General features: G+C 40.0%; 1 protein-coding gene across 2 annotated transcripts in view; it reads right to left on the bottom strand.

The window, feature by feature from the left end:
- The window catches only part of zgc:86598 (STKc_CK2_alpha domain-containing protein), a 91,023-nt gene that overhangs the window by 5,225 nt on the left and 62,845 nt on the right, over positions 1 to 22,953 (bottom strand). For both annotated transcript variants that reach the window (XM_028818114.2, XM_028818115.2), the window contains exons 5-11: positions 18,870 to 18,971; positions 13,762 to 13,812; positions 13,596 to 13,655; positions 12,971 to 13,054; positions 12,565 to 12,675; positions 10,056 to 10,157; positions 3,035 to 3,135 (exon numbers count right to left, since the gene is read on the bottom strand). In XM_028818114.2, the coding sequence (XP_028673947.1) occupies positions 3,035 to 3,135; positions 10,056 to 10,157; positions 12,565 to 12,675; positions 12,971 to 13,054; positions 13,596 to 13,655; positions 13,762 to 13,812; positions 18,870 to 18,971 (611 nt within the window). The remainder of the gene's footprint in view (positions 1 to 3,034; positions 3,136 to 10,055; positions 10,158 to 12,564; positions 12,676 to 12,970; positions 13,055 to 13,595; positions 13,656 to 13,761; positions 13,813 to 18,869; positions 18,972 to 22,953) is intronic.

Below are 22,953 nucleotides of genomic sequence, written 5' to 3'. Positions count from 1 at the left end.
ACGACAAAATGTAGTCATGAAGTGTATAATGTGTGAAGACTGAAGTCCAAATATCAAATTGGCACTTTCACAAAAGGCACAAGTATAACACAACAAGTATTCTTTTATTCAAGAATATAACTGCTGAAAAAGAACCCGCGTTAGGGTGCAACATTGACACTTCTTTCATACGACCACTTTAGTGGCGCAACGGTATCAACTGTTGACTGGTAATCAAAACTTCACGGGTTCGACCCAGGACAAGTCCGTTTTGAGAAGTGAGCTACTCTTATTCTTACTATTTTAGAATAAAAATATACATTTCATTTCAGTCTGTAACAGCCGGTGTAAATTTATAATACTTGGAAAGGTTAGCATTTTTTTTATTCAGTTTTATGCTCTCAGTCACGTTCACACTCGCCCTGATTGGATACTGCTGTTTTCAAATAAAGACGATCTATAACAGAGGTGAACACAGATCGGAGAAAGAGAACACAAGCCCTCCCCGAAAGAAACGTCCTCTCACATATAAGAGCAACGCTGCTGCACCAGGCGTAAAGGTGAAAGATGGCACCACACCTGTCCTTCAAAGAAAAAGCATGGCTTACAGAGCTCGCCAACGTATCGTGCAAACTCCTCTTTGAGATTATGTTTTGTGATGGTCTTTACATAAGAAGAATTTATATGCTACTTATATAAAAGTCAGGTCGAACGTTATCTACCTCGATGTATTTACTTATCTTAATACAGCGTAAAGTCACAAGTAGACTGCACAACTTCCTGTTTGATCGGCAACGGCATGCTCACAAATTACACGTGTAATGCCACGAAAAATGCTTGTTGACACGTTAGTACGCGAGCAATGGTACAAGAATGCAGTTAGGAAGCTCTGCAGTCTACTTGTTACTTTACGCTGTAGGAAGTAAGTAAAAAAATCGCGGTAAATAACATTCGATCTGGCTTTTATGTAAGTACCATAAATGTTAATGTTTTGGGCACATGCACCATCCAGATCTAAACACTAGCATGGAGAGTCGCTCGCGTACTGAAAAGGCTATAGCTGCAGGTGGAAGCTGCCTTTGCTGTACTTTGTATATAAGAGCCAGATCGAATGTTATTTACTTATTTACCTTTATTTATTTACTTACTTCCTACAGCGTAAAGTCACAAGTACTGTAGACTGCAGAGCTTCCCGTGTACATATACAAAGTACAGCGACGGCAAAGTGCGACATGCATTCTTTCTCTGATGTAGAACTGTCATCATCATCATCTGAGTTCACCTCTGTTATAGCGCGTCTTTATGTGAAAACCGCAGTGTCAGATGGGGGGGTTGGCAGGATTGTGAACACGACAGAATAAAACTGAATAAAAAAAAACAAAGCAAACCAAACCTTCCCAAGTATCATAAATTTACACCGGCTGTTACAGACTGAAATGCGACCGAAGCGGTCGTATCAAAGAAATTTCAATGTCGCACCCTAACGCGGGTTCTTTTCCTGCAGCTATATTCTTGAATAAAAGCGCACTTGTGTTATATTTGTACCTTTTGTGAAAGTGTTAATTTGATGTTTGGACTTCAGGCTTCACACATTATACACTTCATGTCTACATTTTGTCAATTACTACTAAAACATGAAAAACCTTTCTGTTTTAATGATGTGTTTACATAGATTGCTGTAGACACTGAACACACATGAAATGCATGTGTTCCAAATAACGATATAGTATTTATAAAAGGTGTCATTTTAATGGACTTCTCGCTCTATACAACTCTAAGCAACTGACACACAGGTAGACTTGAGCTGAGAAAACTGTGTGGTGGTGGGGAGATGTGCTTGCTGCTTATCAACACATTTACAGGACAAAAGACGCTGAAGGAGAGGTGCGAAGCGATTTAAGGAGGGACGGATCTACGAGTTTTTTCATAGGCTTTGGTAATTTTAATGTTAATGCAGATCATTGGGTTGCCTTTAAGTAACTGAAAATCTAATAACTCGTCTTATTAAAACAAGCCTACTTGAATATTAGTTTCAAATAAGTATTGTCTAATGGCTTACTTGACATTTCACTTCCTACAATCCAACTGTAGCCTAAACATGCACTAGAGCTACGCCAGTTACATTTTGTTGAAACTAGGAAACATAAGTTCAGTTTCAGCTCAAAATATTGTACTATTACTTTTCGTTTTTGCTGCTAATCAACCCTATTTTGGCATGAAGATGAACAAAATATTAAAAGGCAAATATAAAAAAAAATTACCTGTCAATGGACATAGTACGACATACCTAGATTTCATGGTTAATTTAGTCATTCCACACCCCTCTGATTTACAATACATTTTGGCAAGGGAGGCAGCCAGCCAATCCCCCTGCACTTACCCCACTTTATGGCCAGTATTAAAATACAGCCAAAAATTATTTTCTATGAGAGCTTGTGAGCTTCATTTTGTCAAATAAAAGTAATCATTGCACAAACTTTGATCAGACTAATTTATAAATATTTGAAAATTCAGCGGTGCAATTTTCAGGATGCATTAATTATATGATACTTTAAAAAAAAGAGTGATACAGTAACCAAAACTTAAAGACAGCTCAAGAAGGAAATTATGCCCTAGTAATTATGATTTCACTTAACAGACTTCTGTCTTATAAAAATATTTAGTATTACAGTAATTTTATGGTAAACCAAAACATACAATCTGCTGAGCAGCATTTGTGAGTTCAAAAGAAAGAATTTCCATTTGCTAAAATAGAAATGCAAGTAAAGCAGGTAGTTTGAGGAAAGTTGCTATTGGTAGTGAAATTTTAGCCAAAGTTCTTGTACCCAGTGTGTTGCTATAATTTGCATGTGCACAGTGTGCTGAGAGAGCAATAATTGCAACAAGGTTCAGAGATTTTCCTACCTGTGGTCTCTTAATTTCTGACAAACATGAAGGGGTCATACAAATCCACAGTATATCAGTACCACTCTTAAAACCACCACTTGTGATAAAGATGTGGGAAAGAAGTGATTGGGAACCACAACACAAAATCACATACACAATTTAAACTTACCTTCCCAAAATATCATTAAACCGAGGATCTAGCTCAATGTTGTATTTATCAATATAATCATACAAGTCTTCTGTGCCGAGCACTTTAGCAATTCGTACAAGCTAGAGACAGGGAGACAGCAAAGAAATGAGTTTATTTCTCTCCACACCTCCCCCCAATATGAAGAGATACTGATGAATAGTTTAGGGAGAGAAATTAGACAAAATCATCTTAACCAATTTAAAATAATGATTGTAATTCTTTAACATTTTGTGTGAATTAACAAGGGGAACATCACTGTCTCTTATACTCTGAACAAAAAAAGGAAAATGTTACCTATAAAAGTTACTTCTGACAATAAAAAAAAAACCATGCTCTACTTGAGAAGATGCATTGAGCTGGTTATATAGCAACTGCTTTATTTACTTCAGTTTCCATTTCAATACAGTTTATTTATATTGCAATCACTCAATGTGATCAAAGCAGAAAGAATCTTTGCAAAAATTATGATAAATGTGTACACAACACAAAAACATATGTAATGTCAGGATCAATCAGATGACAGAAAATTATTCCAAGGTGACAAACATTTAAAAGGAGAAAATATGCTTCCTAAAAGAAAACTTTGAGGTAGAAAAATTTCTATAGGATTTCAGCAGCTAATGCTTGCCTATAATAGGCACTTAGGATTTTGTTTTGAGAAAATTCGAGCCAAACATTAAAAACAAACAAGGTTAGTACTATCTAAATAGCTGCACTGCTCATTTTTTCAAATTTTCACCAACATGTGACAACTTTTTACATCTAAGACATAAAAGAAAACTTTCTTTTAGGAAATGTTAATGACGCCATTTATATTGATAAATTTTAGGTTATGAATAATGATGATTATTCCACAATTTGTCCATGTCTACAGAGCTCTATAAATGTTAAAGGTGTTAGATCCAAGATATTCTCAGGGGGAAGTTTTTTCCCCCCAAATATTGTGTTCATGTGTTCGCTTTGAAACTTTATTTTTTTAATCAATCACACCTGTCCACAGGGGATGCACAAACAAGTGTGTTTCTTTGTGCCGGTCCCAAGCCTGGATAAATGGGGAGGGCTACGTCAGAAAGGGCATCCGGTGTAAAATTTTGCCAGGTCAATATGCGGACAACGATACAAATTTCCACACTGATACGGTCGAGGCCCTGGTTAACAACAGCAGCTACTAGTACTGTTAGCCAACAGGGTGCTGGCAGAAATTGGGTTACTGTTGACCGGAGAAGAAGGGGTGGGGGGATATGTCCGGAGGCAGGAGGAAAAGAGGAAGGTAAAGAGTGGAACCGAGGGTGGGAACTTTCAATGTTGGCAGTATGACTGGTAAGGGGAAAGAGTTAGCGGATGTAACGGCGAGAAGGAAGGTTGATATGTTGTGCGTGCAAGAGACTATATGGATTGGAGGTGGATTCAAATTGTTCCACTACGGTGTGGATGGGAGGAGAAATGGGGTAGGGATTATTCTGAAGGAACAGTATGTCAAGAGTATTTTGGAGGTGAAAAGAGTAACACTGAGTAATAAATATGAAGCTGGAAATTGGAGGTGTGATGATGAATGTTGTTAGTGCATATGCACCGCAGGTTGGGTGTGCGATGGATGAGAAGGAAGATTTCTGGAATAAGTTGGATGAACTGATAAGACAGTGTACCTAAGGGACAGAAAGTGGTGATTGGACAATTGACATGTTGCTGAAGGGAACAGAGGAGATGAGGAGGTGATGGGTGGATATGATGTCAAGGAGAGGAATGAAGAAGGTCAGATGATACTTGATTTTGCAAAAAGGATGGGCATGGCTGTTGTGAATACGTATTTTAAGAAGAGAGAGGAACATAGGGTTACGTACAAGAGTGGAGGAAGATGCACACAGGTAGATTACATCCTATGCAGAAGAGTCAATCTGAAGGAGATTGAATACTGCAAAGTGGTGGCAGGGGAAAGTGTAATTAGGCAGCATAGGATGGTGGTCTGTAGGATGACGGAGATCAAGAAAAAGAGGAGGAGAGTGAGGGCAGTGCCGAGGATCAAATGGTGGAAGTTGAAAAAGGAAGACTGCAAGGCTGAGTTTAAGGAGGTGGTGAGACAGGCACTGGGTGGTACAGACAGTTGGGAAACTACAGCAGATGTAGTAAGGGTGGCAGCAAGAACGGTGCTTGGCGTGACATCTGGACAGAGGAAGAAGGAAAAGAAAACCTGGTGGTGGAATGGGAAAGTACAAGAGTATACAGAGGAAGAGGATGGCGAAGAAGTTGGATAGTCAGAGAGATGCAGAAAGTAGGCTACAGTACAAGGAGGTAAGGCACAAGGTGAAGAGAGAAGTGGCGAAGGCTAAAGAAAAGGCGTATGATGAGTTGTATGAGAGGTTGGACACGAAGGAGGGAGAAAAGGACCTGTACCGACTGGCTAGACAGAATGACCGAGCTGGGAAAAATGTACAGAAGGTTAGGGGTGAGAAAGGATAAAGATGGAAACGTACTCAAGTGAGGAGGGTGTGTTGAACAGATGGAAAGAGTACTTTGAGACTGATGAATGAAGAGAATGAGTGAGAGAAAAAACTGAATGATGTGGAGATAATGAATCAGGAAGTGCAACAGATTAGAAAGGAGGACGTACGTACAGCTGTGAAGAGGATGAAGAATGAAAAAGCCATTGGTCCAGATGACAAACCTGTGGAAGCATGGAGGTGTTCAGGAGAGATGGTAGTAGAGTTTATAGTCAAATTGTTTAATGGAATCTTGGAAAGTGAGAGGATGCCTGAGGAGTGGAGAAGAAGTGTACTGGTAGCAATTTTTCAGAATAAGGGGTTTGTGCAGAGCTGCAGTAACCACAGGGAGAGAAAACTGATGAGCCACAGCATGAAGTTATGGGAAAGAGTAGTGGAAACTAGGTTAACACTAGAATTACCAGAGCCTACAAAAAAAACTCGTAGATCCGGCCCACCTTAAATTCGCTTCTTAAAACCGTTCTCACCTCTCCGCCAGCGTCTTTTGTCATCTAAATGTACTGATATAGACATGCTGCAACCATCCGGCTATTCCATCCCCCCACCGACTTAGAACGTACACGAACTTCTCCCAGCTCATGTCTTGATAGATTATCTGGGAGTGAAGTGGAATTTTAGAGTGGAAATAATAAATCGTTATTTGGAACACAAGCATTTCATGTGTGTTGCGTTTCTATAGTAATCTGTGTAAACACATTTTTAAAACAGAAAAGTTTTTTATATTCTAGTAACAAATGACAAAATGTAGGCATAAACTATATAATGTATGAAGCCTGAAGTCCAAATATCAAAGAAACACTTTCAGAAAAGGTACAAAAAAAAAAAAGCCGCCTTAGTGTGCGACATTCACACTCATTTACTATCACTGCCACTGTGGCGCAACAGTATCAGTTGCTGACTGGCAATCCGAAGGTCATGAGTTCGATCCTGCATGACTCCCTTTTGAGAAGTGAAGTGTTCTTATCTTTACTGTTTTAGAATAAAAAGATACATTTGATTTCAGTCTGTAACAGCTGGTGTAATTTATGATATTTGCAAAGGTTAGTTTTTTTTTTTTAATTCACTTTTCATTCTCTGTCGCATTCAGGATCCTTCCCTACCACCCCCACTCCCCCCACCTGACACTGCTGTTTTCACATAAAGACATGCTATAGCTCTGCAGTGTATCACAATACATAGGACCACGTGTTTTTTTTCCCACAATCTTGCCAGTCTCCACATGTTGCTGTATGCTGTTTCTTTTGTACTCCAGGACATGCAGAGGAAAGCATAGTAAAGAGTAGTAACTTCAGCGCTATATGCAATCATCAGACACTCCCCATCTGATACTGCTGTTTTCACATAAAGATGCACTACTTGTGACTGCATTGTTGTACCAATGCTTGCGAACTGAAGTGTCTGCATGCAATTTTCATGGCATTACACGTGTATTTTTTGAGCATGCCCATGTCGCTCAAACACAGGAACATATGTTGATGTAAAAGTATAACAAAACAAGTGCACTTTTATTCAAGACTATAACCGAAGAAAAAAGAAAGCAAGTTACAGTAGGCGGTTGATATGACAGCTTGCATGGTACAATGCTAAGAACTGCTGATTTCCATTCCGTGCTATGTAACTGTTAACATTTGAATCTGATGATTGCATATAGCGTTGTCTTATTCAGTGTGCGCAAGAACATGCAGGTGGCCAGTTGATGCGTGCTACAACGCACATTTTAAAAAAAGAAAGCGCACATTTTAAAAAAAAAAAAGACAAATATATGTGACGTTTTGAAGAAATCATTTTATGACGCGAATAGTACCAATCAGAAAACATCGTCGAAGTAATGCAATATTATTTGAAAATGAACAGTGTCAGGTTGGGTGTGAAGTTATACTGGCGCTGTTTGAGTCAGATCAGAAGCTGAATAAGCTGAACAAGCTCCTGTTCTGACTCTAAGTAAAAAGCATGAATTAATCAACAGAAATAACCGCGATCGACATTTTAAACTTAACGATTTACAGTGCATACCAATTTATATATTTTATGTACGTTTGAGGACACTTTCTCCAAAGCTGGGAACTGAACTCGCGTCTCTGTAGCACGGCAGGGTTGCTGTGCTCCAAGTCAGCAAATTTTAGCGTTAAGCCACGGAAAGTATTGTTGCATTCTTGAACCTTTTGTTATAGTGTTTATTTGATGTTTGGACTTCAGGCTTCACACATTCTATAGTTTATGCCTACATTTTGTAACATTTATTACTAAAATATGAAAAAGTTTGTTTTAGCAATGTGTTTACACAGATTACTGTAGAAACGGAACACGCATGAAATGCGTGTATTCCAAATAGCGATCTATTGTTTCCATTCAGTCACTCCCAGATAATCAAACAAGGCATGAGCTGGGAAAACTTAGTGAACGTTCTGCAATGGTGGGGGATGGAATAGCCGGCTACTTGCTGCTCGTCTTAATCGGCACATTTAGAAGACAAAAGAGAGGTGAGAACGGTTTTAAGGTGGGCCGGATCTACGAGTTTTTTCGTAGACTCTGGTAATTCTAGTGTTAAGAAGGGAGGTGATGATTAGTGAACAGTACCTGGAGAAAGCATAGCACAGGGTGTCTCTAGGGGAGTTGTGGTATTGTATGAGGGAGTTGGGAGTGGCAGAGAAGTATGCAAGAGTTGTAAAGGTATGTACAAGGGAAGTGTTACAGTGGTGAAGAATGAAGTAGGAGTGACGGATGTATTCAACGTGGAGGTGAGATCAAATCAGGGATCAGGCTCTGAGCCCTTTCTTATTTGCAATTTTGATGGACAGGATGACAGTCGAGATTAGACAGGAGTTCCCATGGACTGTGTTTGCTGATGACATTGTGATCTGTATTGAGAGTAGGGGGCAGGTTGAAGAGACCCTGGAGAGGTGGAGATATGCCCTAGAGAGGAGAGGAATGAAGGACAGTAGGTACAAAAAAAGAATACATGTGTGTGAATGAGAGGATGGTCAGAGGAAAGGTGAAGATGCAGGGAGTAGAGATGGTGAAGGTGGAGGAGTTTAAACACTTGGGATCAACAATACAGAGTAACAGGAATTGTGGAAGAGAAGTAAAAAAGAGTGTAGGTAGGGTGGAATGGATGGAGAAGAGTGTCAGGAGTAATTTGTGAGAGACAGTTATCAGCAAGAGTAAAAGGGAAGTTCTACAGGACAGTAGTGAGACCATCTACATTATATGGGTTGGAGACGGTGACACTGACAAGAAAGCAGGAGACAGAGCTGGAGGTAGAGTTAAAGATGCTAAGATTTGCATTGGGTGTGACGAGGATGGACAGGATTAGGAATGAGTACATTAGAGGGTCAGCTCAGGTTGGTAAGTTGGGACACAAAGTCAGAGAGGCGGGATTGTAATGGTTTAGACATGTGCAGAGGAGAGATGCTAGGTATATTGGGAAAAGGACGTTAAAAGATAGAGGAAGGCCTAAGAGAAGGTTTAAGGATGTGGTGAGAGAGGACATGCAAGTGATGGGTGTAATAGAGCAAGATGCAGAAGACAAAGATATGGAAAAAGATGATCTACACTATGCTAGCTGGAGCAAACTCCAACAGACCCCCACGACTCTGTTCAGGACAAAGCGGGTTAGAAAACAACCGACTAACTTCCCAGGTTTGCTTGTGAGTGAACAACACTGAACTTATCCTAAGAAATGATGGCATTGGTGCATAAAATATGACCAGCTTAATCACTTATTATTGGGTTCATTTGCAGTCATTATATTGGATGAAATTTTTAAAGAGGTTACTATTTATCCAAGGTAGGGTGGAAGCAGACCAAATTTCTTGCCAGACATGGCAACTTCCTGTCAGAATCAGAAACTTTACCATTAGGAAAGAGGATTTTTTACGCAAGCAATAGTAAAGCAGTGGTAAAACAGGCAGTATATGTTCACTTGCTTAAAAGTTAAAAACTCAAAATTAATTTTAAGTCAATGCTAAAATGAAGACGTGAAGACATCTTCAACAATTCATAATAGATTAAAATAATTAAATCCGGAATCTGGTATGGGTAAAGACCAGTCAGTAACGATAGCTTTAACAGAAAGCTGGGATGATATCATCATACTTAAACAGGAAAATAAAACTGGAAGAACCTGGGCACATAGTGGGATTACAATTAATATGATGGGAACAACAATATTTCTGTTTTATAAAATAATTTAAACAATTTCTGCCTAACCAAAAGCATTTCATTAATACATTATAAAATATGTTTGGGTTTTAGACTTCTAAAAATAAACTTACCATTAAAACCATTTATTTATTTATTTTTTTTAACTATCTACATGAAATAAGACTAACATGCCCATTTTACAAATTGATAGACAATGTATTTAAAGTGATCTATTCGAATGACTGCCCAATCACTGAGAAAAGGTTAGGTTATATTACATGAACCTAAGCATACTACTCAATAAACCTAACGTTTTTATTTGGCATTTGGCAATGCAAGTATGAAAGTAAACTTTTTACCTGGTCATAATTGTCATGTCCATGAAAGAAAGGTTCCTTTCTGAAAATCATGCTGGCCAGCATGCAGCCTAAACTCCACATGTCTAAACTATAGTCATACATCTGGAAAAGTACAAAAATTACACAGAAAAAAATTCATTCATACCATGAGACAGACAGAAAGACCAGTGTCCAACTATTTTGTTATAACACAATTTATAATGACAAGTGTAAAAATAACTGAAGCAATCCGAGTAATCTTAGAGTAACAATATTAGCAAATAACGCACAATGCTCAAAGCAAAGGGTCTGGGACAGGAAGCAATTTTACTTGTCTTGTTAAGTTTGTAAGAGCATGAACAAAATTTATTCTGGTTGAAATTATAAAAGTTTACATGTTGTGGTGTGAAGGAGGAATGTAAAATAGAGAAAATTACATAAAATTCTTTAAATGTTACCACTGTGCTACAAAAAATTGAGGCAAATATATATATATAAAAAAATTGGGTTGCCAATCACCCAGTTATTTCTTAAGAGTGGGTCCCTACACGTTACTCAGAAAGTATTTATATATGCACACAGACACACACAAACACACTTTCGAGATTTTAAAAAAAGTTGAAATGACCCAGTATGGCAAATGAAGAAAATATAGTATTACTGATCTTGATATTCACCCAAATATGGGTTTTGATTGGGGTCACAATTTTAATATTAAATTCTTGCATAGATTTGTAGAAAGAGTGTTAGAAGTGCCTATTCAAAATATTGACAGAACCTTAGTTGTACTGTTTAAGATATCTAACAATTCTGGAAAAGATGAAGCAGTTCTATGGGAAAATTAAGTTCTCTCTTATAAAGGATGCAACAGACTAATATTGAAATGTTTACAACTACTAAATTAAAACATTATAAATGCACATTTTTAAGCAAGTATGAAATAGGAGTTGTCTTCTTTCAAAACAGGACATATTAAACTGTATACATGCATTCTTGTTCACTACGATTTCTTTTAGAAACAACAATACCCTCACTTAGTCCAAAGACCTGTAAGTAAAGTGGACTACTTACTCAAACTTGGCATAGTATCTGAGTGTACGTGAATATGCTCTGCCAGGAGCTGGCATCATGTAAGGACTCAAACTCCTCATAACATTGTAATAAGGAGTTCAGAAAACAAATTGTAAATAGAGTGGGATGTAGACTTTAAACTGCCTTTTTAAAACAGGAATGACTATTTTTGATGTGACTGCACTTTGAATTACATGGGAACTAAAGAACTCACTATCATCATACAGTAATATAAAAGACTAATTATAGCAAGATACATTTTTTTTTTTTTTTTTTTAATTTTTATACCATAATCAATTCATGTTTATAGGGACAGAACGGCAAGAAAGGCACATCAGGTTCTATAAACAAAGAATTTCTTTCACCTTGTGGTTGACAAACCTGTCAAAAGGTGGAACTTGCACAGAATTCTCTGAATAAGAATTTTAAGAGAAATGCACCAAACTGAAAATGTTTGGACCTTGCTTGCCAAAAAGATTTTTTTTCTATACTGATACATCTAAGTAGCCAAGTGCTTTGCCACTCTCAATCAATTAGAGTAACTAAAGTTTCAGATTGATCCTGACACAAGCTACTGATATCCAAACCCACTTATATGGAAGAACATTAAATCACTCAGAGAACACCTGTTTATCTAAATGATAAAAAGTTCAAAAACAAACATGTGTGATCCTTTAGTAATAGTTTGTTGAACAGACTAAACACAATACCTGTTTCTTTAATCGGAATGCATTTCCTAAAATTCTTAACACACATTTTTTAAAGTTCACTTTGCTTTTGAAACAAAGTACAGAGGGATTCTAATGGGTGGGGCCCTAAATTATGATGATGTATTACTGTCTTAATAATGAAGCAATCCAAACAAAATAAACGCAATATTTCTGGATAAATGTACAAATGAGTGAGGCATGGCACTGACAGGAAAAAAGTGTACAAGAACAAGCCTTGTATACAGCGAAACATTGAACAGGAAATTGCTACCATCACCCATACAATGCATGCAGACACCTTTGTGAGTCGACCTGGGTTTGCAAGGCGGCGGCGACCATTTCAAACACTGAATATGATTGAATCATTCACATATCTATCAAGGTATGCAATGTATTTATTTTGTTTCTATCGCTTCATTATTACATGAGTAAACATCAAAACTCTGGACCACGTCCATTATAATCTCACTGTATATTTCAAATTTTTTTCTGAAAATTAAAACCACTGCAGTTCAAAAAAAGAGCTACCACTAAATGTAACTACAGCCAAATTCACAATAATACTCCACTGCATATCTTGTTTGCATCCACATGTCAAAACTCAACTGGATCACAATCTGTGATATGGAATACCCCAGAAATACAGCAAGTGCATGCCTGCACTTTCTATTCTTAAATGGTATTCTATGCATTTTAAAAACAAGCTGAATTTGCAAGCAAAAACAACCAACCAAGAATTAATAATTTACCTGGTAGTCTACCAGTAGCTCCGGTCCCTTAAAGTACCTGGATGCAACTCTGACATTATATTCTTGTCCTGGATGATAAAATTCTGCCAAACCCCAGTCTATCAGTCGGAGCTGTAATTAGTAACAAATACATTGATTTTATTTTTATTTAGCCAATACTGAATATGAGAGAGAAATAATTTAAGGTTCGAAAATAAAATGCTCTTCATCAAAAATGTAATCTTTACAATATTATTTAGCAGAACACTGGGTCAGTGTATTTATTTGGTACAGCCTAATGTTTCCCAGATGTAAAATTATTGCTGGTATAATTCATTTTAGAATTGAGCAAACAAACTGATATTCAGAAACCTGCAAGACAGAAAGCATATTGAAAAGTACCAGTAATATAACTTTCAATAAATACCTTTCTGTGTTCATGATCGATCATGACATTGTGTGGTTTGACATCTCTGTGCATAATTCCCATACTATGACAATAATCCAGAGCCTAAAAGAGTAAACAATTACATCTGCAATCAGCCCATCACAACAAAAGTAGTTCATGTGCTAATATTTAAAGAAAAACAAAAAAGTTACTTATAAAGAACAAACAACTGAAGTTAATTCGGGTACATTTTACAAATGTTCCATGAATTTTCTTTGTGCTGGGATCATTACAAAAGTTACTACCCTTAACCCAACACTATGTAAAATATATTAGGTAGAGAAGAATCAAAAATACTTGGCCTGTTTGTCAAGGCAATACCTGAAAAATTAGGTATTTTTTTCACCTAAATTTAATTCAACAGATAATTTCATCCAAGAATGCAATACATGCATTATAAAAGTAAGTGACAAAACAGTCAGATGACAAAAGAGCTAAAATCGGGGGGATTAATTATTCAGCCGAAAGAAGATGATTCACTCTTATGTATGTTTAAAGCTCTGTGAAAAGACATTCTGGATTACAACATTATACACAAACAGACTGCTATAAAACTAGGATCTCTTAAAATTTAATTTGGTTGCAAAAGAGAAAAGTGACCTACCTTTAATATTTCATACATGTAGAATCGAATGTCATAATCTGATAATGTCTGATATAATTGCTATAAAATAAAATTTAAAAACAGTTGAACAAAACAGTAAGGAAGTTGAGAAATTTGTTTAGCTAAAAAAGTTAGTTGAGAAAACATTTGATAAACAGTTTCTTACCTTGAAATCTGTGTTGTTCACATGTTCAAAGACCAGTGCTGGTGTTCGAGACTTTCATACATAAAGGGATAAACAAAGAATATTAAGTTTAGCCATTCAGAGATATATTTATGAAAATGGACATTTAAATATATCAGCAATTGTGCAGCTTTATATGGCCACTGAAGTGACTGGAAAAAAAATGCTTAAAAAGCTAAAGTGCTTTAATAATTTATTTTTGATAAAAGATTATAACATAACTATAAGGAAAATTGAAACCTTCCAAGTACAGTAAAACCTCAGGTCACGAGCGTCTCGTACCATGTACAAATCGGGTTACGACCAAAAAGTTCGCCAATATTTTTCCATCTGTTCACAACCACACACTTGGGTGACTAACAAGCCAGTTTCCCTTCTGGTTCGTACGCACCGAATGATTTCCGTATGTGTTCAGTCTCTCCCTGTACAGTACATTGTTCTCGATCAGACGTGCATTGCGCAGAGGGATTTTGTGGTATGGCGGGTCCACAGCTCACATCAAGAGGCCAGTTTTAAATAAATAATCGCCGCGCTACAACTGCCACGTCCTCTTCATAAATAGAAGCGCGAGGTGGCTAAAGGGAGGAAAAAGGAAAAAGAAGACAGGTTGCGGAGTGAGGAAGTAAGCAGGAAGCAGTGTGGAAAGAACCGGTGTCAGCGAGCGAGCGTGTGCTTGCAGGCAGGCAGCTGGACAGTGAGCCCAAGCAGGAGTGTTTGGCAGAAGGAAGCGGTCGCTCCAGCTGAGCGATCAAGGAGCTGGAATGACCAGAAGAAGGACGGCTGGCCGCGTAAGGCCGAGAAGGCAGTTAAAGAATGCACCGGGCTTGTTTATAAAGAGACTGCTTCCAACATTGTTTTAACCTCATATTTAATGAAGACTTTTTTCTATTGGATTTTAACCTACACTTCACTTCTGTTTTTATGGGATTATTTATTTAAGGATTCTGAAAGCACTGCACTTTATTTAACTTGGAATTTGTTTTTGATTGTTGTTTTGTTGATTTTAATAAAAGCACTTGGAACTTTTTGCACCATTCCCTTGCTCCATTGTAGTGCCTCATTGTTGTGCTCATTGGTAACATTACCGACGGTGACAGGTTTAAGGGCTCCTGGAAGCGAGATGGGAGCATGCACCGAACCCGCATTGTCACTGACTTTACCTCTAAACTGTAATCTCCTCTCCACCCAGTTCCTCCTCACTTCCTTCATGCCAGAACTCGACTAATGCAAGGTTAGTTTTCTTGGTTTGTTTATGGTTAGTTTTTGTATAAATTACGGATTTTTCAAATGTTCGTTTTTTTTCCCTGTGCTTAAAACTCAAAAGGTGTTTACAGCAAGCGGTTCGTAAGGCTATTAGCATGAGCTCTTGCAATGTTAGTTTTCTCTGTTCAAGGTTTTCTCAGTGTGATTCAATGTTTTAACATTTAGTTTACTATTACACTGTGCATTCTATGGTATAATTAACTATTTTTATGCTTAAAAATCTTTAAAAAAATATATATATATTTACACACAGTTCGTACGGTCCGGAATGGATTAATTGTATTTACATACAATCATTTGGGGGAAATTACTTCGGGTCACGACCAAATTGGGTTGCGACCAGAGTTTTGGAACGAATTACGGTCGTGACCCGAGGTTCCACTGTACTGGAGTTTTAAAAATGAGTTAGTAAAAACTGCAGGTACATCCATATTAATTAATTAAAAAAAAAAAAAAAAAAAAAGCACAAGTAATGGCAACTTAAACGCCAGTAGCAACACCTAGATGCTAACATGATGCTTTTGTGTTGCTAAAATCGTTTATGTGAAGTGATTATTTTTGACACACCTTACATTTAGTTTACATTCTCTCTTATCCCATAATATGCAGCATGATGCAAATGTCTGCAGAGTTTTCTTATATGCTAGGTTTCCTGAACATTCTTCTAGGGTCTAGTCAATTCATACAGTCACTGTTTGGGGGTGGAGGGGGAGGGGTGTGTGTAATAGTGTGGATTTATGATCCAAGGTTGATACAAACTGGAATGCCATGGCAGCTGCTCCAAGTGAGTGTGTATTTTATTTTCTTTCCATTGTTTTCTATTTCAACGTCATATTTTTGCTGTTATCCATTTGAAGGTGACAATTTCTAGTGTACCTATCTTTCCATAAGTCAATATGATTAGAAGTTGTACTGATGGCTGTTCTTATCTATTTTTTTTTTTTATCTGTGCAACATGCCTATGCTAGCATCTAGAAAACATTTGCTTCCTAGCCGAGACCGATTGCAAGAATCCGAAGTAGTCCAAAGTGTCTAGCAAACACATTCATGCCTATAATCCACTGAAAGATGGTTTGCACCAAGGGAACTTCAAGAGATCAAAAAGACAAATAATATTCCTCATTAGCTCTGAGTTCAGTCACCTGCATCAATACAAACAGTGTTGGAAAATTCTAATAGAAACAAAAAGGAGTGATTTATAAATTATATTTAACCTGTAATCAACTGGAAACACTACAATACTTTAGTTGATGTTTAACAGTGTTAATTACTTTCTTGAATATATACCCATGTAACATGTTCCTAAAAAGTGCAGCAAGTCTAGTGTTTACCACTGTGTAACATTTATTTTAATAACACAAGATGGTTTAGTTTAGAAAACAGAACTTTCTCTAGTTCATCCACTGTGTAGGTGTTGAACTGCTCATCATACAAGGACGTCATTTCCATATTTGGCGCTTCATAATGTGCCACTCAGACTGCAGACAGGTAACCCGTTGTGTCCGTTTGTAAAGTTACATACTTTGAATTCAGGCAAAATGTGGTTTAGCATTGTCCTGCTGGAAAATCCACCTTTGGAAAAAAAACAGCATCTGCATGTCAAGTATAAATTTTGGGGCAACATTTTGTTATCTTAACAATAATGATGCCTTCACACCTGTACAAGTTAGCCATGCAATTGGCATGGACAAACCACCATACCACGACAGACACTAACTTTTGAACATGAAGTAGATAACAGCTTGGATGAACCTTTTCCTCTTTGGCCCCAAGAAAAAACTATTTACATTTTTGACACAACACAATTCCACTGTGCTACTTTCCATCTCAGATCAGAAGATGCCAGGGAAGTTAACGTTGTTTCTGGACAGTGTTGAGGTATGTCTTCTGTTTTGAACAATAAAGCCTTAATTTGCATCTGTGGATGCAGCTGTCAATGGTGTTGACTGATAAGGGTTTACAGAGATATGCCCAAGCCAATTACATGATCTCAAAAACCAAAATGCATCTGTAATGAAGACTGACATCTGAAGGATAAGATGATATGCGCATTCAGAAGTGGTAGTCACCCTTCTGGCACCAAGATTTGACTGGATTTCTTCAATGTTTTGATTAGGCACTGGAGAGGGTCAACCCCCTAAAACGTTACCAAATTGTCTTTGAGAAACTTTGTTTCTACATTATTCACTGATGCATCTGTTGACAATCTGGTAAGCCTCAACTCATCTATTCTCTCCTTATATAGTAGAACACAATTGACACACCAGTTCAATATCACCCATTTCACATCACCCTGGCATTTCAACTTGTAACATTGTTACTAGTCCTAAACTGCCCAAGAATTATTTCAGAAAAAAACTTGTATCTTCAGAAGGAAATGCAGTTGATTAGGTAAAACATGAAATGCCTCATCTTTATACCTTTTTTGTTTGTATAAGTCAAGGTAAACATACAAGTCAATCCTCTTTGTAATTAGTATTTTCCATACTGTTACAACTTTTTAGTATTGGGGTTAAAATATAAAAAGTTAATCTACAAATGTTGAGAGTTACTGTAATCCGACATTAATTTCAGATTTCCACGTAAATATTTGCATGTTTCTATTTTTTATAGAACATGTTTGACAATTTTCTTCGGTTTTAACAAACCTAATAGAATGCATCTTTTGTAAATAATTTATAAATGATATACCATTGTCAACTTGCTTAAAGCATAAAAAAAATCTGGTATTATACCATCCAAACTATGTATTTTACTTGTAACACAGAGATACTAGATATTGTTGAGTAAGCTGCTGAGGTTGCATCATCTAATACCAAGCCATTCAAGACTTTTAAGATCACATACAACTAATTAGAGGGTCAAAAAATAAACAAATAAATAAATGAATGCAGTGCTTACAATTGACAAGTTGACTTTGTTAGCCGGTTGAAGAACGCTGGATGTTTGCAGTTCAAAGTGGTTTCTTTTAAATGTGCCTTTTTGTGTTTGACCTCAAGAGTCACAACCACAAACAATTTTTGAAGGCAAGTAGTAAATTAAATGTAATATTTGAACAGAATGAAGCTTCTGGCTTACTATCTGTCAGGGCAGAGTACAGTATTACTTTCCTTGAAGTAGGAAAAGTTTTTACTCACTTCCTAAAATGCAGCATTTTACTGCACTTCAAGTCTTGACAGGATACAAGCAGCTTTTGCCTTTTTACCACAGAATTCACTGCACCATACAAGGAAGGATGCAGAGCTCTCTTTTTTGCTACATCGCAAAGACATCCCATCACTGCTCCTGAAGTCATTATGGTGGTCATAAGGACTCCATGGTGATAAGGCTGCTGGTGAGGATGAGATCTGACTTGAGATGTTGAAAGGACTGAACATTTGTGATATGGTGAGAAGCTCAGCAATTCGTAAGAGTCTCAGAGTAGTGTTGCTACTGCTAAGGATTAAAAGGTGCTATATGAGATGTCGAAATGATGCTCCCCTAGGAGGAGACCCACAAGAAGCTAGAGGGATTCCTCTTTAGCTGGCTTGGGAAAACCTAGGAGTTGCTCAGAGAGAAGTAGGATTTTTGGCTGGGTATAGGAAATTCTGGACTGACCTAGTGCTATGACCCTAACCAGGGGAAGCAATTTCAGATGATGGATGAGCAGCTGACTGGCTTTATCGCACTCTCCAAGCATGCCTGATTCAGGCATTTCCAAAATCATTTATTCATAAGATAAAACTTTTAAATACTGAATTTCCTTAGATGCATAATATAAAGTATACAATAGCAAGTATTAGATTTTAAAATCATGCTAAAAGTTTCTGAAACACATAAATACTCACAACTGGATCTTTGACAATGTCTAGTAGAGTAATTATATTGGGCCCCCCTCGAAGATTTTCTAGAATCTTGATTTCTCTCTTAATTTTCTTCTTTTTCACTGGCTGGAAAGAATGACATGTCAATTAATTAAAATCTACACATACAAAAATTGATGACATCATGGTTAAAACCATAAAAATTAAACCTCCTGGAGGTGGGGCTCGATGGCGAGTGCCTGGTGGCTGGGCTTGCACCCATGAGGCTCGGCCGGGCACAGCCCGAAGAGGCAACGTGGGTCCCCCTTCCCATGGGCTCACCACCTATGGGAGGGGCCAAGGAGGTCGGGTGCAGTGTGAGTTGGGTGGTGGCCGAAGGCGGGGACCTTGGCGGTCCGATCCTCGGCTACAGAAGCTGGCTCTTGGGACGTGGGATGTCACCTCTCTGAAGGGGAAGGAGCCTGAGCTTGTGAGCGAGGTTGAGAAGTTCCGGCTAGATATAGTCGGGCTCACCTCGACGCACAGCTTGGACTCTGGAACCAATCTCCTTGAGAGGGGTTGGACTCTGTACCACTCTGGAGTTGCCCGCGGTGAGAGGCGCCGAGCTGGTGTGGGCATACTTATTGCCCCCCGACTTGGAGCCTGTACATTGGGGTTTACCCCGGTGGATGAGAGGGTAGCCTCCCTTCGCCTTCGGGTGGGGGGACGGGTCCTAACTGTTGTTTGTGTGTATGCACCAAACAGCAGTTCGGAGTACCCACCCGTTTTGGAGTCCCTGGAGGGGGTGCTAGAGGGCATACCTTCTGGGGACTCCCTCGTATTGCTGGGAGACTTCAATGCTCACGTGGACAATGACAGTGAGACCTGGAAGGGGGTGATTGGGAGGAATGGCCCTCCCAATCTGAACCCGAGTGGTGTTTTGTTATTGGACTTCTGTGCTCGTCACGGATTGTCCATAACAAACACCATGTTCAAGCATAGGGGTGTTCATATGTGCACTTGGCACCAGGACACCGTAGGCCTCAGTTCGATGATTGACTTTGTGGTCGTGTCGTCGGACCTGCGGCCACATGTCTTGGACACTCGGGTGAAGAGAGGGGCGGAGCTGTCAACCGATCACCACCTGGTGGTGAGTTGGCTCCGATGGTGAGGGAGGATGCCGGTCAGGCCTGGTAGGCCCAAACGTGTTGTGAGGGTCTGCTGGGAACGTCTGGCAGAGCCCCATGTCAGGAGTAGCTTCAACTCCCACCTCCAGCAGAACTTCGACCATGCCCCGAGGGAGGTGGGGGACATTGAGTCCGAACAGGCCATGTTCTGTGCCTCTACTGTTGAGGCGGCTGACCTGAGCCGTGGCCGTAAGGTAGTCGGTGCCTGTCGTGGCGGCATTCCCCGAACCCGTTGGTCAAGCTGAAGAAGGAGTCCTACCGGTCCCTTTTGTCCTGTGGGACTCTGGAGGCAGCTGATAGGTACCGGAAGCGGAATGCGGCTTCGGTGGTTGCCGAGGCAAAAACTCGGGCATGGGAGAAGTTTGAGGAGGCCATGGAAAACGACTTTCGGACGGCTTCGAGGAGATTCTGGTCCACCGTCCGGCGTCTCAGGAGGGGAAAGCAGTGCAGTGTCAACACTTTGTATGGTGGGGATGGTGCGCTGCTGACCTCGACTCGGGACGTTGTGGGTCGGTGGGGGGAGTACTTCGAAGACCTCCTCAATCCCACTAACATGCCTTCCAATGAGGAAGCAGAGCCTGGGGACTTGGAGGTGGGCTGCCCCATCTCTGGGACTGAGGTCACCGAGGTGGTCAAAAAACTCCTTGGTGGCAGGGCCCCGGGGGTGGATGAGATACGCCCGGAGTTCCTCAAGGCTCTGGATGTTGTTGAGCTGTCTTGGTTGACACGTCTCTGCAACATTGCATGGACATCAGGGACAGTGCCTCTGGATTGGCAGACCGGGGTGGTGGTCCCACTCTTTAAGAAGGGGGACTGGAGGGTGTGTTCCAATTACACAGGAATCACACTCCTCAGCCTCCCTGGAAAAGTCTATTCGGGGGTTCTGGAGAGGAGGGTCCGTTGGATAGTCAAACCTCGGATTCAGGAGGAACAGTGTGGTTTTCGTCCTGGTCGTGGAACAGTGGACCAGCTCTACACCCTTAGCAGGGTCCTGGAGGGTGCATGGGAGTTCGCCCAACCAATCTACATGCGTTTTGTGGACTTGGAAAAGGCATTCGACCGTGTCCCTCGGGGAATCCTGTGGGGGTACTCCGAGAGTATGGGGTACCGGCCCCCCTGATAAGAGCTGTTCGGTCCCTGTACGATCGGTGTCAGAGCTTGGTCCGCATTGCCGGCAGTAAGTCGAATCCGTTTCCAGTGAGAGTTGGACTCCGCCAGGGCTGCCCTTTGTCACCGATTCTGTTCATAACTTTTATGGACAGAATTTCTAGGCGCAGCCAAGGTGTTGAGGGGGTCCGGCTTGGTGGACTCAGGATTGGGTCACTGCTTTTTGCAGATGATGTTGTCCTGTTTGCTTCATCAGGCCGTGATCTTCAGCACTCTCTGGATCGGTTCGCAGCTGAGTGTGAAGCGGCTGGGATGGGAATCAGCACCTCCAAATCCGAGACCATGGTCCTCAGCCGGAAAAGGGTGGAGTACCCTCTCAGGGTTGGGAGCGAGATCCTGCCCCAAGTGGAGGAGTTCAAGTATCTCGGGGTCTTGTTCACGAGTGAGGAAAGAATGGGAGTGTGAGATCGACAGGCGGATCGGTGCGCCGTCCGTAGTGATGCGGGCGCTGCATCGGTCTGTCGTGGTGAAAAAGGAGCTGAGCTGTAAGGCAAAGCTCTCAATTTACCAGTCGATCTATGTTCCTACCCTCACCTATGGTCATGAGCTATGGATAGTGACCGAAAGAACGAGATCGCGAATACAAGTGGCTGAAATGAGTTTTCTCCGCAGGGTGTCTGGGCTCTCCCTTAAAGATAGGGTGAGAAGCTCAGTCATCCGGGAGGGGCTCAGAGTAGAGCCGCTGCTCCTCTGCATCGAGAGGAGTCAGATGAGGTGGCTCGGGCATCTGATCAGGATGCCTCCTAGACGCCTCCCTGGTGAGGTGTTCCGGGCACGTCCAACCGGGAGGAGGCCCCGGGGAAGACCCAGGACACGCTGGAGGGACTGTGTCTCCCGGCTGGCCTGGGAACGCCTTGGGATTCTCCCGGAAGAGCTAGAAGAAGTGGCCGTGGAGAGGGAAGTCTGGGCATCTCTGCTCAAGCTGCTGCCCCTGTAACCCAACCTCGGATAAGCGGAAGAGGATGGATGGATGAAATTAAACCTTAAAATTTAACAGATTTTTGAAATGCATTATAATGTATTCAGATAAAACCTGTAAATTAGACACCATTTTTAAAGTTTACAAGTACCGATAAAAATGATTCAACCCCGTTAAAGTTTTCAAATTTTACTACACTGCATTGGATCACAGCACATTTGATATTTTGTTTTAATTGTTTACATTGATCAACAGAAAAATACTCTAATGTCAAAGAAAAAAACAGATCTTACTCTTCTTAGTAAAGCTGCTCACACATTATTTCCATGCAGTCTTTTTCCAAGTACAACCACAAATTCTCAAATGGACAGAGATTTGACCTGATTCAGCCACTCCAGGACAGTAACATTTTTGTGTTAAGTCATTCCTGTGTATCTTTGGCTTTATGCTTGGGTTAGTGTGCTGCTGTAAAACAAAACCAATCTTCTGCAAAGGTGCAAGTTTCCTGTATGCTGCATCAGGTTCTTATCTAGATTTTCCCTACATTTTGGTGCACTCATTTTATCCTTCACCAGCATGAGCCCACCAGGGCCTGCTTGTAGAGATGCATCCCCACAGAATGTCCTCACAGGTGGCGCAGTGGTAGTGCTGCTGCTTTGCAGTAAGGAGACCGTGGAAGATTGTGGGTTCACTTCCCGGTTCCTCCCTGTGTGGATAGCGCTTTGAGTACTGAGAAAAGCGCTATATAAATGTAATGAATTATTATTATTATTAGAATGCCACCATCATGCTTCACTGTGGGGTGGTGCATTTTTGATAATGTTTAAAGTTTGGCTCACAAGCATTTAGACAAATG

The sequence above is a fragment of the Erpetoichthys calabaricus genome, chromosome 13 (assembly GCF_900747795.2).
Source record: "Erpetoichthys calabaricus chromosome 13, fErpCal1.3, whole genome shotgun sequence".
Taxonomy (NCBI): Eukaryota; Metazoa; Chordata; class Cladistia; order Polypteriformes; family Polypteridae; genus Erpetoichthys; species Erpetoichthys calabaricus.
Note: the sequence above shows the minus strand (reverse complement) of the source record. Positions and strands in the feature narration are given on the sequence as shown.